The sequence below is a fragment of the Ictalurus furcatus genome, chromosome 17 (genome assembly GCF_023375685.1).
Source record: "Ictalurus furcatus strain D&B chromosome 17, Billie_1.0, whole genome shotgun sequence".
NCBI lineage: Eukaryota > Metazoa > Chordata > Actinopteri > Siluriformes > Ictaluridae > Ictalurus > Ictalurus furcatus.
Genome location: NC_071271.1, coordinates 10,459,454 through 10,476,138, shown reverse-complemented (window position 1 = coordinate 10,476,138; position 16,685 = coordinate 10,459,454). Strand labels below are relative to the sequence as shown.

General features: G+C 39.9%; 2 protein-coding genes across 10 annotated transcripts; both read right to left on the bottom strand.

The window, feature by feature from the left end:
- Positions 1-1,733: 1,733 nt before the first annotated feature.
- Positions 1,734-13,694, bottom strand: usf1 (upstream transcription factor 1). 9 transcript variants are annotated; one of them, XM_053647352.1, is made up of 12 exons: positions 13,353-13,689; positions 13,144-13,226; positions 12,785-12,857; positions 12,623-12,672; positions 10,107-10,252; positions 9,823-9,936; positions 9,583-9,733; positions 4,184-4,271; positions 4,011-4,069; positions 3,803-3,897; positions 3,587-3,715; positions 1,734-3,331 (listed from the first exon to the last, which is right to left on the bottom strand). In XM_053647352.1, exons 3-12 carry the CDS (start codon positions 12,823-12,825, stop codon positions 3,242-3,244), a joined length of 963 nt encoding a protein of 320 aa, XP_053503327.1. In that variant the 5' UTR covers positions 12,826-12,857; positions 13,144-13,226; positions 13,353-13,689; the 3' UTR covers positions 1,734-3,241. The 9 variants fall into 9 exon arrangements, with proteins under 9 accessions (XP_053503327.1, XP_053503330.1, XP_053503332.1 ...); XM_053647355.1 differs by having other exon boundaries at positions 13,152-13,226; XM_053647357.1 differs by having other exon boundaries at positions 12,806-12,857; positions 13,353-13,688.
- Positions 5,491-8,997, bottom strand: LOC128621523 (uncharacterized). Its single transcript, XM_053647358.1, has 2 exons — positions 7,693-8,997; positions 5,491-6,878 (listed from the first exon to the last, which is right to left on the bottom strand). The coding sequence occupies exon 2, from the start codon at positions 6,846-6,848 to the stop codon at positions 6,228-6,230; it is 621 nt and encodes a 206-aa protein (XP_053503333.1). The 5' UTR covers positions 6,849-6,878; positions 7,693-8,997; the 3' UTR covers positions 5,491-6,227.
- Positions 13,695-16,685: the final 2,991 nt, after the last annotated feature.

Below are 16,685 nucleotides of genomic sequence, written 5' to 3'. Positions count from 1 at the left end.
CAGATCACGTTGAGAGGGAGGGAGGGAGAGAGAGTGACAGAGAGAGAGAGACAGAGACAGAGAGAGAGTGAGGGAGACAGAGAGACAGAGAGAGTTTTGAATTGACATAAATCCATTCAAAACACATTTTAAAGAAGTCTTTTTGTTTTCTATTAGTATCTGATGCGTGTCTTGTGCAGCTGCGACACACAGAATCACTCACAGCATGTACAGTGCAGAGAGCAATTTTAAAAAGACATCAAAGATGTCAAAGATGCATTTAAATGCAAATGGAATGCAAAAGGACCAACATTTGATTTTGATTAAGTAGCATTTATCCATTTATTCATCCATCAGACACATGATTGAGAAGTGAGGCAAAAGATAATCCAAGCATATTAAAAGAATCAACACAGCATTGTAACTGTGAGTTTCCACTGACTGAGCAGAAAGAACTAAACACATGGGTTGGATCTCTAATAGAGCCCATCATATTCATTTACAGTGATCAAAGGATACTCTTTCAATGAACCCAAATGCATTCAGCTGCCAGTTTATTAGGTAACACCTACTGTCTATCTACACTCACTTGTATCAGGTAGTCTAAATCAATAATCACTTATAGGTATACAATTACTGACTGTAGCTCATGGTTTGCTATTCTTATTTTTAGTTGTTGGATTGTTCTGAACCCAACAGCAAATAGATTGTAGATTGGTTTAAAAATCCCAGCAGCATTTCTGTTCCTGCTGGTCACTGATGCATCACCACACAGTAATAATATAATACAGTAATAACTAATATCTTGTCAATTGTGGTTCTAAACTCTTAGTTCCCTCTTGGGGAACCCTTAAAAAGAGCCTGACAACATAGCATTTTCCCTAACAGATAGTTTCCCAAGAACTTTTCTGAAAGATGATAACTTTGTTTATCTACAAAGTAGGTTCACCTAAACAGGTACAGTGTGTATACTGTCTATTTACTGTTCATCCCTCTTTTAAATTTGTAAATGCTGTCATCTTAACATCCCATTGCTCATTTACTATTAGACTTTGTGATACTGAGTGCCTCGGAAAAAGATCATGGCAACATGCCATGGCTTTGCTGATCCAAATATACATTACAGTACACCAGCTGCTGTTCTACAATTTGGCAAGTCTGAGCCTGAACTGATACGGAGATGCATTCACATACGTGTAACTTATGTGTGCTCATTTTTTATGAATCTTAGTAATGTGTCCAAAACCAAATAAGAAATTGTATTGGCTGGTGCTTCAGTTTGGCAGTTTCTACTGTTGCACCACCAATGTGTTGTGAGATCCTTCTGAAGTCAACAATTATCTCTATAGTTTTGCTGACATTTAGAGACATTGTTGTGCTTGCACCAGACCTCAAGCTGTCTCAATTCCTCTCTGTAGGCCCTGGGAGGTTCCAGTGTTCAGGTTGATGGGGAAGGTCTACGGTGGATTCTGAATGTCTGAGCCATGTTGGTCAGGAAGTCCAGAATCCAACTGCATATCAAAGAGCTACAGGTGCATTCCAAAAATTTTCTTGAAAAGTTATTTTTTCCATAATTTAATTAATAAAGTGGAACTTTCATATATTCTAGATTCATTACATTTCAGGCCTTTTTTGTTTTAATCTTGATGATTACAGTTTACAGCTGATGGAAATCAAAAATCCAGTATCTCAAAATATTAGAATAAAGAATTTATTTAAGATAAAAACTGTCATGTAATGGAGGCTGAGACGGGTGCAAGTGCAGATAAGAGCTTTATTAGAAATAGGCAGACAAATCCAAATTGAAAGGCAAAGCCGTGGTAATAAACAGGCAACAGGTCAGGCGATTGGCAAACGGGCATAAACTAGGCAAAACAGAATCGAATAACGAGGATGAGAACAGGATCAAAACTATGCACGGAAACGAGGAACAAAGGCTTGGTACTGAGCCGGAATTTACACACAATACTTCGCAACAAACAATGATACACGAGGGGTTTAAATCACAAACGTAATCAGGGATGAAACACAAAAAAACAGCTGAATACAATGAAGTTTCAGAGCACGCCACGTGCTCCAGCACTTTGTGCGAGGGGAAATCATGACAAAAACAAAAAAGGCTTGAAATATTTCACATTGTGTGTAATGAATCTACAATATATGAAAGTTGCACTTTTTGAATTAAATTATGGGGAGAAAAAAAACTTTTCCACAATATTACAATTTTTGGAGATGCACCTGTATTTGGTGACTGATCTGCTTTTACAGTTAAGAGATACACAGAACAGACACCTCACAGCTATCTAAAATAAATCCTTGAAATGGAAATAGGCAATTGGTAATGTATAAAACAGTGTCACAAAAGTGACATGGAGAATTCTGACTAGATTTTATATTACTTTAGGTGAGTATATCCATTGTTTCATTTGGTTGATAAAAATATATGACAAAACTTATGCTAAATAAAACTTTTATGGCACATAAATCTTTTATTGCAGACAATACTAACAGAATGCAATGTATTGTAATGCAAGCTTTCTATTGATGATTTAGGTCAAACAAGTATTGCATGAGCTTAGTATTACCAATGTGTCGAAGATGGCTTTACCATCAAAAAAGCTTGTTAATATGTAAACATCACAAGCATAATGACGTAATTATACGAACGCGATTTCAAACATTATAGAACACATTTGCTATAATTCCCCAGATTAATAAAACTTGACATATGAGTGCATTAGACTTTTGGGTCAAAGAGGAAAAGTGCTTCAAATTCACAGACTGGCAGATGCAAACATTTATGTTCCAAAGTATTTATTTCAAATACATGTGTATAGTGAGCTGTATCTTGCACATAACCAGAAAAAATACCATTATTTTGTTGTCTTAGTAATTGCAGTGAAAAAATATGAAACATGCTAGATTAATTTTTGCCATCAGAATTGTTTCAGAGTGATGTACAAGAAAGGTTTTCATGCTTCTGCCCCACTTTTACCAGAACATGATAGAAATGCATCGTTAGATCAAGTAAAAAAACGTGTTGTACAAAACAAATATATACATGATAAAGTAAGACATATTAAAAGTAAATGTACGTAACTGACTGAGAAATCCTGCATTAAGCATTGTCCATGATTGTTTCTGTGACCTCAAAACCAGTTTTATGCCTGGAAACTTATTTTTAGTGTCTGGATTTAGCACTCATAATGAACCTTCCACAATGGGTCACAACCAGCATTTAAACAACCGCTCCCTTCACTCTTCATTGTGGCTCTGCGCTTGCTGCTGCTACAATACCATGCTGTCTGAGTTGGCTCCTCAAAATCTGATTTTTTGATTTCCAGTCCTCCACCTGGGCAAAAAAAAATAGTGTTTCATTTTTACTTACAAAATGCTATGACTGAACTTGGATTTCTGCCTAAGTCAGGGATATTTGACTGTGTAACTCATATCATGCTAATTTACTTTTGTGAATTTTTTTCTTTTTTCTTTTACAGTTGTCAATAACTTGTCACACATTGATTGGTCAGAGGTAATAACAACTGGCTTTGGCCTAAATCAACGTAATCTGAAGGAAATTAAAGAAACATAAAAGAAATGGGCTTACTTCTTGCCGTAAAAGCTGGTTGTCCATCCTTAGCCTCTCCAGTGTGTTGAGCTCCTCTGCTAATCGATTATTACTTTGTCGCAGCTCCTGAATGTAATCACAGGCCTTTGAGAGGATCCCTCCTTTACTCTGTAGAAAACCACAAAGGAGAAAATGACATCATATTGCCCCATTACCTGTGACAAGTAGTGAACTACCGGATAAACTGAAACCAACCTGTCCTGTCTTGGTGGCGTCCAACGTGCAGTCTGGAATGGTCTTGGAAAGCTGAACAATCCAGTTGTTAATCTTATCTCTGCGCCTTCGTTCAACTATAAATCAGTAAATAAAAATATTGCTCTGCTGTGACGAGGATTCCTTTTGTCTGATTCTTCAAAACAGCAAACAGGCAAGAGACTGCTTTAAAACCGAGGTGACCACTCACCTTCGTTGTGTTGTGCTCGCCGTTTCTCATCTCTAGATGTCCTTGGTGCCTCTGACTTACTGTTAGTATGAAAGATACCTTTTCAGAACTCTAGGCACACAAATCTCATAATACTGTACATACTACATAAAAATAGCTATTACATGCTATTCTAAATGAAGAGATTAGATTACGTGTTGCAAGTTTGTGTGCGAGGTGCAATAGATCTCTGGGTTGCTCCTGTCAGAACCTCCTGGGGTGACATCATCACATATAACTGACCTTTATCAAAGATGAAGGAAAAATACAGTGAGCTTTGTATATAAGCAGTCCCATATACAAAATATACACTAGGAACATTTTAACATATAAAACAGTACACGACCTCTATCATAACTGTATAAGCTGCTCTTATACATAACTGTACAAGCTGCTACTGTATACTGTTAGCTGTGTACAAACTACAAATGATGAGATGGTGAAAAATGTGACACAGTGCATGCACTAACTATACACAGCTATACACACTATTATTATGCTATTCACAGCAACTATTTCGCAATAGACTCTGTTCACACTTCCCGGCTGAATGAGGATACCTATTCTATAAGTCATTTATATGATCGGCAATTTACAGTAACAATTAGAATAGTAAAAGTGGTGGTTTACATGCGCATACTAAATTGGACTAGTGCTCTTATTTGAAATACATTTTAACATCTACATATATCATCTCATATGCATGTTCAAGCAGCATAAATTAGTATTGATATTCTGTCTAAACATGCACACTAGTAAAAGTGATGGTTTATATGGACATAAACTTCACATCCCTTTTATCCTAAACCAAGTTTGTACTGAAATGCCACATCATAAATTTGCGGAAATACTTCAAATAAGCTCACACCGAGCACAATTAGCAGACTTAATTGTATTATTTATATACATGCACATTCCAGCAACGTAAATCAACATCGGTATTCCCCCCTCTAATTTATGTAGTGAATAACTATACACAAGGCATCAGCTCAGACTAAACGCAAAATCTAATGACCGTGAAAGCAATCTCTGCATCTACCAAAATGAAGTGAGCACGGTAGTGTCACATTGTATTTATTTATAATTTTTTTTTTAATAATCATTTTTACTTCTAAAATTAACACTTTAATTAATATTCTTATGTGCAAATGGGTCCTTTTGGAAAGTGAAGATTTAATGTTTTTGTCATGCTTGTAAGACAAATTACATTAAATTAAAGAAAAAAAAATGCTGGAAAAAAATTTTAAATTGTATATGACTACCAACACCAAAGTGGTAATGAGATTTTAAAAAAACTGATCAATACAAATCACAACAGTAACAGTGGTGTTGCTTATGTTTGCCAGATTATAACAACTTCGATTCAGTAAAACCTGTAAGTGTGAAAAGGGTCTATTATGAAAACATGAATACTAGAGGGTGTCCCAAAGTGTCACGTAATGGAGTTGGAGACGGATGCAAGTGCAATTTAAAGCTTTTATTAAAGAGACAGACAGACAATTTCAAAACGCAAGGCAAAAACTTAGACAAAAAACAAGCGAGGGGTCAGGCGATCAGCAAACGGGCATAAACAGGGCTTCGAAGAGAATCGAGAAACGAGGATGAGAACAGGATCAAAACACCAGGAAACGAGGACAAAGATCAAAGGTTTAGTATGGCTCTGGCGGCAAAACACAGAAACGCACAGTACTTTGCCTTGAACAGACATACGAGGGGTTTAAATACTAAACGAAATCAAAGTGGGAAATGAGAACAGCTGAGACATTTAGAAAATATCCAATAACATAACAGGGGAGGAGACAGGACAGAAACCTAAACAAAACACGTGTCAAAAGTAAACAAACTCAATGTCAATGAAAACCCGGAACCGTGCGCTGTTGCGCTTTGGGCTGTTGAGCACACTGTTCACTCCAGTGCTCAGTGCAAGGGGAAATCCGTGACAGAGTTCGCCAAAAAACAACCCCCCACCCCCCAGCGGTCCAGGCCCTCTGTGCAAAACGTCCACACAGCCTACCAGGTCCAGAGGCAAACACTGTCCATAAAGTAGCTGGTTCCCAGAGGAGTCAAGGAAAAGACATGAGGCTGGGGCAGGATCGCCGGGGTCATGAGGGGGAACAAGGCTTGGGAGGTCACGTTGCCATCCTCAGGTGTGAGCTGGACTTGGGAGGCTTTGCCATAGGCCTCAGACAGGAGCTTGAATTAGTGGGCCATGTTGTCGGCCTCAAGCATGAGCAGGGTGTGGTGGGCCATCTTGTCAGCCTCTGATTGGAACATGTCTCTGTGGCCCGTCTCGTCAGCCTCTGATTGGGACATGTCTCTGTGGCCCGTCTCGTCAGCCTCTGATTGGGACATGTCTCTGTGGCCCGTCTCGTCAGCCTCTGATTGGAACATGTCTCTGTGGCCCGTCTCGTCAGCCTCTGATTGGGACATGTCTCTGTGGTCCGTCTCGTCAGCCTCTGATTGGAACATGTCTCTGTGGCCCGTCTCGTCAGCCTCTGATTGGGACATGTCTCTGTGGCCCGTCTCGTCAGCCTCTGATTGGGACATGTCTCCGTGGCCCGTCTCGTCAGCCTCTGATTGGGACATGTCTCCGTGGCCCGTCTCGTCAGCCTCTGATTGGGACATGTCTCCGTGGCCCGTCTCGTCAGCCTCTGATTGGGACATGTCTCCGTGGCCCGTCTCGTCAGCCTCTGATTGGGACATGTCTCCGTGGCCCGTCTCGTCAGCCTCTGATTGGGACATGTCTCCGTGGCCCGTCTCGTCAGCCTCTGATTGGGACATGTCTCTGTGGCCCGTCTCATCAGCCTCTGATTGGAACATGTCTCGGTGGGCCGTCTCATCAGCCTCTGACTGGAATAGAGGTGTACCGGTATGAAAATTTCATATCACGATTATCGTGACCAAAACTATCATGGTTATCAGTATTATCATGGTATTGTTAAAATGTGCTGAAAATGTACAAAAAGTACTGATACACACACTGAAATCATTTAAACTGGTTTTATATTTGACTATAAAGTGATGGATGGTTGTCACTAGGCTTGCTGATATAGTTGGTGTTCCCGGTGTTACGGTGTTCGGCCGCACACTGATTACATCACTTGCCCACTGCGGCACCGCCCCCACTATTGTGCTTTTTTATAATAATAAAAATCACATAGTTCAGTTAGAGAACGGATGCTACAATTAAAAACTGAACAGTTATAAAAAATAATGAACCTACCATTCAAGCAATTGCGAATTGCCACTAATTTGAAAGTGAAAGTGAAATGCACACAGCTGCACAAACATTCATAAGTGATTTAAAAGAGAGGGGGAAAAGAGGGAAAAGTGCCAACGAAGTGCCAAAGCCCCTTTCGCATTAACTTTCTTCTGGCAAGCGCTGCAGACAGGGTTACCATCTTCTATTAAGTTTCCCTCAGCATTTTTCTAAAATCCAAAATATGACCACACTTCGGATTTGGTCCTCTTAGAAGGTTGTAAATTCTCCCAAGCGATGTCACTGACTTCCACCATGTTTTCACACTCAAAAAACATTGTTGCATGCTGAACCTGCGTTATACTCATGCTGTGTGTGTGTGGACAGCTTTTACAGCAAGTTTTACAAATCTCGATAATCGCACACGCTTTTAATGATAATTAAATGTGACACATTAATACTAACCGTCAGGGTATTTTATCATGGTTTATCGTGAAACTGGTAACCGTTTCATCCCCAGACTTGGAGCATGTCTCGGTGGACCGTCTCGTCTGCCTCTGACTGGAACATGGCTCAGGAGGCCACGCCGTCGACCTCTAACTAGAACTGAACCTGGGAGGTCGCCTTGTTGACCTCTATCAGGATCATGGCTGGATATACCACTTCATCTGTCTTATACTAGGGCTCAGGAGATGAGGTTGTCACGTTGACCTCCAGCTGGAGTTCTGCAGGGGAGACAACCTCGTGGGTCTCAGGCTGGAGCTCTGGAGATGAGGCCGCCCTGTTGGCCTCTGGCTGGAGCTGGGCTGTTTAGGCCACCCTGTCAGCCTCTGGCTGGAGCTGGGCTGTTTAGGCCGTCCCGTCAGCCTGCTCATAGTAGGTGGTGAATGACAGGATCCGACAGGCTGGCCTCCCCCAAAAGATTTTCCAGGTTGGGGGGTGTACTCTGGGCTCCCGAACACCTTCACAAATAGTCCCACAAACTGAGTTATATTGCTAAGTCCACTGGATCTTGTGGTCACTGGAAACTCCACCCACTGGGGGGCTGGGCCAAAGAACCGGGACAAAATAAACTCTAGCCATTGCATTGGCAGTCGAAAAGAAAATATTCGGGATAACCAAAAAACCATCATACGGGTCCGGGGGACTCATGGCAGTCCACTGAGGAAACATGACTGAGTTGAACGATGGCATTGCTAAACTGGTGTGACATCTCCTCTGCTTTCCTGATGCATCCATGTTGGAGGTGAAGTATTCTGTCATGTAATGGAGTTGGAGATGGATGCAAGTGCAGTTAAAGCTTTTATTAAATACATAGGAAGACAGTTCCAAAATGCAAGGCAGAAACGTAGTAAAAAAAAAAGCAAGGAGTCAGGCAATCAGCAAACGTGCATGAACAGGGCTTCGATGAGAATCGAGGACGAGAACAGGTTCAAAACACCGGGAAACGAGGACAAAGATCAAAGGCTTAGTATGGCTCTGGCAGCAAAACAAGGAAACGCACAGTACTTCACCTCTACAGACACACAAAGGGTTTAAATACTAAATGAAATAAAAGTGGGAAATGAGAACAGCTGAGAAAATATCCAATAACACAACAGGGGCGGAGACAGGACAGAAAACAAAACACACGTCAAAGTAAACAAAGTCAGTGTAACCCAGGAAGCACGCGCTGTCACTGTTGAGCACGCTGCTCACTGCAGTGCTCAGTGCGACGGGAAATCCGTGACACAGGTCTCCATACATAGGGGAATGTAACACTTTTTAGCTAAATGTCTTTCAAAATTTTTCATACTTATTACAATTTAATAAGCATGACTTAATATAATATTATATATATATATATATATATATATTATATTTATATATATATATATATATATATATATATATATATATATATATATAAACACACACACGCATATATATACACATATACATATATATATATATATATATATATATATATATATATATATATATATATATATATACACACACACACACATAGAAAATTTCAAGTAGCTTTTAAGAATGCCGTTCACAAAAAAAAGAACATATTAAAATCATTGAAATCGGAAAGCTGTCGCAAGGTTAAGATGGACTTTGACAGGAAACATGGTAAGCATCTCACATAGACAACACTGTTAACAAACTTAATAACAAATTCAAAAAAGATTGGAAGTGTTGCTGAACAACCAAGAAGTGCACAGACGTCCAGAAACATCCTCTGACGAAGGCACAACTGAGGTGGTGCTGGCACACATAGTCCCCTATATATGGAGACTTTTGAGACACCCTGTTTTATGCCATTCTAGCTTTGCGTATGCTAAAAATCAAGACTTTTTACATTACCTGTAGGTGTGCCCTGGCTGAGGATTGTGTCAGAGGCCTGCACACCAGTAACCATAGTGCCTGTTGTAGCATCCGAAATAGTGGCAGGGTAATAGGTATAATGGGTTTCTGTCCCATCTCCCTCTAAGGCTTCAGACTGAGAGAACACAGCCTATTTACATGGACCAACAGCAGTATTAGTTACATTGACAGAATGATAATCAGTTACGAAGAATGTAACATACATCAACATACACTTGCCTGTGTAACTGGCTGTGTTGTAGCAGGAAACCCAGCAACAACACTAACAGCTGTGGTGCCATCTGTTTGAGCCTCCAACTGTCCATCTGCCACCTGAATTACCCTATATGTCACCTGCAAAAAATGTGAGGATCACTAACGTCTAGTACAACATGTCACTTAAGATCTTATTGCTTGTTAGACAATGCATATTCACTTCAACCACTCGAAATGAGACATGCTCAACAGAGCAGTGTAATACTACTTCACAGTTTACAACCTCCTCAGTTCTACTCCTGTCCTACCTGACCGATGGGAGGGTACAGTTCCCCTACCTGCCCCCCAGCTCCCTCTGTCTTGAACAGGTATTTTATGGGCTGCTCGGAGGAAAACGTGGCAGCTGACTGAATAGTTGTAATTGCTGAAGGATCCTCAGCAGTAGCCACTACCCCTAAAAGAACATCAGAAATGCAGCATTTTAGTCAGTGGCATATCAATACGATTTCTGTTGTAAGGAATAAAACATGATAGGGCATGTAACTGTAGGAAAAGAATCCAGAACAGTTCATTATTTTTCCAATAACACCACATCCCAAAGCGATAGGCTATAGCAATTGAACTATTTTCATATTAACGAATGACACATCATGTTTTTAAGCATTTATAGTTACATTTAATGTTGTGAAATGCCTATGAGCCAATTTACACATTATACAGTCACTCTAAACAGTTCTAAATTCACCAGGCTTTCTTTTTTTAAAATAAACAAACAAACAAAAAAACACAACTTGTCATATTGCAGAGAAACTGAAACGCACAAAGCAGAAAGTTCGGTCCTGAAGACTTTCTCATGGAAGAAACCTAACCAAAACAATTACATGTTTTCCATTCTTAAATATCAAAATGTTTTATTCATATGCAGTCATGGGTAAAACAACGAACACCCTCCGGTGTCAACAAAAAAAAAAAACCCACAGGTTTCATGTATGTAGTCATTTTTCCCCTCCAAAATGTAAACCAGTATATTCAGAAAACAGCTGCCACTGTTGGGCCCTTGAGCAAGGCCCTTAACCCTCTCTGCTCCACGGCTGATACATGATGGCTGATACAAGTGGTACCCTGCGCTCTGACCCCAGCTTCCTGACAGGATAGGGTATGCGAAGAAAAGAATTTCACTGTGCTCTAATGTATATGTGACCAATAAAGACTCATTATCATTATGATGGTGGTGGTGGGGTGATGATTTGGGCTTGTTTTGCATCCACAGGACCTGGGAAACTTGTAGTCATTGAGACAACGGTGAACTCCATTTTATACCAGAATATTCTTGAGACAAATGCGACACGATCTGTCCAGCAGCTTAAGCTGGGCTGAAATTGGGTCATGCAGCAGGTCAATGATCCCAAGCACACCAGCAATTTGACATCTGAATGGCTAAAGGAAAAAAAAGGTGTTGGAATGAAGAAGTCAAAGTCCAGACCTCAACCCCATTGAGATGCTGTGGTGGGATCTTGAGAAAGCTAAGCATAAACAAATGCCCTCAAACAGCAATGAACTGACTCAATGTTGTAAAGAAGAGTGGACCAAAATTTCTCCAAAACGATGTGAGAGACTGAAACTCCTATTTAAAATGTTTACTTCAAGTTATTGTAGCTAAAAGTAGTTCTAAATGTTACTGAATTATATGTTTTTTTGTTGTTACCTGAGGTTATTTGTTTATCTATAGAAGTTGGTGAAGGCCACACAATTATTATTTAGGCACTGATAACTAAAAAAAAATAGAATTAAAGGAGGGTGTACTTTCTTTTTCCTATGACTGTATAACTAGATTTCAATTATGTGACGCATCCACCATACAAGTCCCCGTGAAGGAGTTATTACTATAAAATCAATAACATATTACGACTACACCAAAACAAACCTGGGATAAGATATGCGGCTGTAACTACTGTCGGAACTGCCGTTATACAAAAATATAATCATTTGTTTATTTTCACTCCAGCAACGACGCCACAGCTGGATAGTGAAGTGCATGCAACAATGCCATGCAAAACACAGACTGACAGCCGGTAGTAAATGTAGTAACAATGGTTACTAATATATATATATATATATATATGGATACACACACACACACACACACACACACATATATATATATATATATATATATATATATATATATATATATATGGATCTATAGCAAGAACTTATTTATAGTGAACACAGACGAGTGAAACAAACAGTGTCTAATCTGATCAGTGAAAATATCACGTTCACCTCACACCTCCAGGGTTGGGGGTTCGATTCCCGCCATTGCCCTGTGGTGTGTGTGGAGTTTGTATGTTCTTGCCATGCTGCAAGAGTTTTCTCCGGGTACTTCGGTTTCCTTTCCAAGTCCAAAGACATGCATGGTAGGCTGACTGGCATGTCCAAAGTGTCCGTAATGTATGAATGGGTGTGTGAATGTGTATATGTGATCATGTCCTGTGATGGATTGGGTCCAGGGTGTACCCCGCGTTGTGCCCGATGCTTCCTGGGATAGGCTCCAGGTTCCCCACGACCCAGTAGGATAAGCGATATAGGAGATGGATGGATATAAACATCTCAATTATATTACCATCATAAAAATGTTTACCCAGTATTATGGGTTTCATCAGGTCTCAGTGCTCCAAGTCCACAGCTAATATTAGCTCCACAGCAACTACGTATTGTGACAAAATATTTGTCACACCACCCAGACCTATTTATTTATGCATTTATTATTATTATTTGTGTATTTTTACATAATTATTGTAGTATAATTATAGGTTAATTATACCTTCTTCAATTACAGGAACATTGCAATCAGGGTCCGGACTTTTCTGTTGCCTAAAAATCAAGGGGTCAGGGGGAAAACATCAGAAGTATGTAATGTAATGTACAAATAATAAAATCAATAACATTTAACTGAGAGGAGAAGGCAAGCATCCCGCTAGCGCACAAATATATTGGAAGCAGTGACCCTTTCATTTCCACCAGCATGTGAAACAGCAAGTCCTGCTTAATCCACCCTTCTGCAAAATAAAAACAGACAAATCAAGCTCAGTCCAAATGCAAAGACGGACAGTAATAGCGCTCGAATGAAAATAAGTGGCATTCGTGTTTGTTATTTATTTATTTTTTTTAAGCGTGATCATCTTATAAAATCAAGCTAATACAGCTAGTTAGCTAGCTTGGGAGACGTTTTTGCACCATAGGCCGTGCTACACAAAGAGACTACACACTCAGCGTTCGGACATTATTTAAAACTATATTTAAATCTATGGTTTGTGCATAAAAGCAAAGAGATAAACAAGCTACCTGTTTACCCGAGTGAACTAGGCATCCGCATAGACAGCTAACGCTAACTGTGCTGCTAAAACTCGCCAGATTTTCTCCAACTGCTAAAAACAAGTGATGCGATTTAAGGATTAATTCCACATGCTTAATACACGATTTTATAAAACGCATATATTCAAATCTTTATCTATTTAAATACCAAGAATACACAGTTTCACCACACAGCTTACCGCTTACTATATCCCTGTATTGTTTACTTGCACCGGTATGGTCCGGGTTGCCAGATCAGTAGGATTTAAAGATTGAAAGAAAGATAGAAATTATTCCCCCCAAACACACACACACACACACACGCACACACACACACACACAGACAGGGAGAGAGAGTCAAACCTCAAACCTTCCCTGCTTTACATTAACCATATACAATGCATTCTTTACAAGGTAATGACATACATATTTAACAAAACAAAACAGATTTTCCCTACTGGAAAATCCAGCTTATATGTATGGCCAGCTATGAAAACACAGGCCGAGCTGCTCACACTCCCTGCTGAGAAAAACAAAACAAAAAAAACCAATAGAAACCCTCATAGAATTTGTAATGGTTATAATGGGAATTGAATTAGTTTTAATGGAAACTGTAATGGTTCCCATCGGTCTCTTTTGATAATTTGTAGAGATGCACCGATACTAAATTTCTCAGCCGATACGATAACCGATTAGTCAGAGTTATATTGGCCGATACCGATACCAATAGTTCTGCCTTTTATGCCTTCTTTTAAATTAGATCAAAAGATGATCAAAAAATCTTAGATCAAAAAGTGCAGGCTATTTGTTGGTACCTCGAATAGTGAAAGCTACAGCAGGGGGAACAGCTTTCTCTTACAAAGCCCCACAGTTATGGAACAGCCTTCCAATTAGTGTTCGGGACTCGTACACAATCTCAGTGTTTAAGTCTAGGCTGAAAACGTATTTGTTTACTCAAGCTTACCATGAATAGGCTATCTTTTATGCAAAATACACAGTCTATCCATCATAGGATAGTAAGCATGCCTAATAATCTCTCCCTCTCTTTACCTCCATCTCTCCTTCTGTCGAGCCACTCGTGATTTTATGAAGGCTGTCAGTGATCCTGACCCTTTCTGCTCTCCAGACCTGCCTGATCTGTTCAGATGACCTACCTCTGGATGGAGCTCTCATTATCTGGAGGCTACAACCTGGAGATTGCTGAGGATGGTACCGCTTGAAGTACCATGAAATAGTTTTGGACCTCAATTCCACATGGACATTCTCACTGTGGTTGCTGGGACTACGGTTGCTGCCACATGCCACATTACCACATGCAGTTTTGCACTCAGGTCTCCTTTGGTGAAGAGTGGACTAGTTCAACAAACAGACTTCATATAAAAACCGTAATGAACTTTCTTTTAATTTCGTACTATCCGTTGTTATCCAGATGAGGATGAGTTCCCTTCTGAGTCTGGTTCCTCTCAAGGTTTCTTCCTCATATCATCTTAGGGAGTTTTTCCTTGCCACCATCGCCACTGGCTTGCTCAATAAGGATAAATTCCCACACTTAAAATCTGTATCCTGTGTTTATACGTTTCTGTAAAGCTGCTTTGAGACAATGTCCATTGTAAAAAGCACTATACAAATAAAATTGAATGAAAGGTGTACTGACCCTTTAATTCAGCGCGAGCAGCTCGAGCAGAGCAGCAAAAAAAAATTTAGACTTGATGCTGAAACTCCTGCTTCACTGTTGCAGCATCCGGTGTAAAATTTTAGCAGTGCAGAGCTTACAGAGCTTACAAACTACAGTTTTGTCATCATTCCATACAAGAGACATCATCTTTACACACAGGACAAAATCGACGGGTTTTCCCGCCCTCTTTTGATTGACAGGATATAATTGGCCCTGATCATCGGATGCTTTTAAATGTGAAAAATTGCCTTTAATGGTATTTGTAGTGACTCGGAAATCGATCAACGTCAACCATCTTGAAAGACATATCAGTTCTCTAATTGCACCGAGAGGAGACGAGGAATGAGGAGTGAAGAAGCTTCCAGAGGAGCTAGGAGAGAGGATACACAGATGTTTTTTGTCAAAAAACCTGATACATGTATGAATTCCCCTCCTCCTTTACATCTGCCACAATCTCAAACAAATAGTCATTTGATGATGTGATGGAATTTTGTGTGAAATATCTTCTGGAGGAAATGTGTGCTCACTCACATAACTGTGATTTTCAAGGCTAAATATGTGACCATTCTCAAAAGGCACAATACATGGACATGTTGATCATGTTTCTCTTTTTTCCCCTTAGTACAGCTTTTATTTATTTATTTAGAAATGCAATTGTGTGATTTGACCACAAGAGAGCTCCGTTGTCCACTCTAGTTTAGCTGCTTAGAGTAAACAAAATCTGATCGTTTTCTGTCCCAACAAGTTCACTTTTTACACTGGAGTATACATTATGGTGAAGATGAAGCAATGCCTGGGAAATGCAAATTTAGTCCATTATGACTAGAAAAGTGTTTTATTATTTATTTATTTATTTATTTGTATATTTAGGAATTATAAAAAATAAAGAATATGTTTGAATGACATCTCTTGCCTCACACCTCCAGGGTTTGGTGTTCAATTCTTGCTGCCACCCTGTGTGTGCAGAGCTTGCCTGTTCTCCCCATGCTTTTTTGGGGTTCCTCTGAGTACTACAGTTTCCTTCCCCAGTCCAAAGACATGCATTGTAGGCTGATTGGCATCTCTAACTTGTCTCTAAGTAGGTGAATGTGTGTGTGATTCTATAAGTGTGTGAATTGGTGTGTGAAAGTGTGTGTGATTGTGCCCTGCAATGGGTTGGCACCTTATCTATGGTGTCCCCCACCTTGTCCCCTGAGTCCCCTGGGATAGGCCCCAGGCTCCCCGCAATCCTGTGTAGGAAGTGTAGGAAGTAGTACAGAAACTAGATGGATGGATCGACACCTCTTTTTTCTCTCTAATGGAGCCAAACGACCCTCTGGATCATAATGTACTGTATGCTTTCTCCCAATTTTGCAGCTACTGAGCATATTGTATAGAATTCAGAAGTTAAACCACAGAATTCTGCATGTGTTTCTGAGATGGTAAGTGAAAGTTTGGTTCCTGTGCCTGTGGGTTTGGCCCCTTGTAGCGGTGAACAGCTTGATTACTGTGATGACTATGGGCTTTGTGCATTGTCAGGTGGGACCTATTCCAGATGTGGTCTGCCCTTTGCTAACTGGACCCAGTGTACTGCCCAGTGCCTAAAGTGTTATCCTTTTTGGAGTGCCTGCTGAATAATGGTAAGTTCCCATCTACACTGAAGATGTAAGTGGAAGCCATTTTGGCCCATCAAATCAAAGTGGATGGTACCTTGCAATCATAACTAGTGTTTCCCCCAAAAGTGAAAAGAGAGAAATTTGAATTTAGGGATTCAATTCCAATTCCACTGAAAGAGGTCATTTGTAACTCTACATCTGTAACCTCATCTAATTATGGAAAAAAGTTAAATTACTGCCAATTTAAAAAAAAAAAAAAAAAG

Bases quoted from the DNA above. Each gene is read 5' to 3' on its own strand.
- LOC128621523 (XM_053647358.1), bottom strand. From the start codon at position 6,848: ATGTTCCAATCAGAGGCTGATGAGACGGGCCACAGAGACATGTCCCAA.
- usf1 (XM_053647348.1), bottom strand. From the start codon at position 13,293: ATGCGTTTTATAAAATCGTGTATTAAGCATGTGGAATTAATCCTTAAA. The intron at 4,070-4,183 runs GTAATCTAATCT...TCATACTAACAG, and splicing joins CGCACACAAACTTGCAACAC to TAAGTCAGAGGCACCAAGGA. The intron at 3,898-4,010 runs GTGAGTGGTCAC...ACTGATTTATAG, and splicing joins GCGAGCACAACACAACGAAG to TTGAACGAAGGCGCAGAGAT.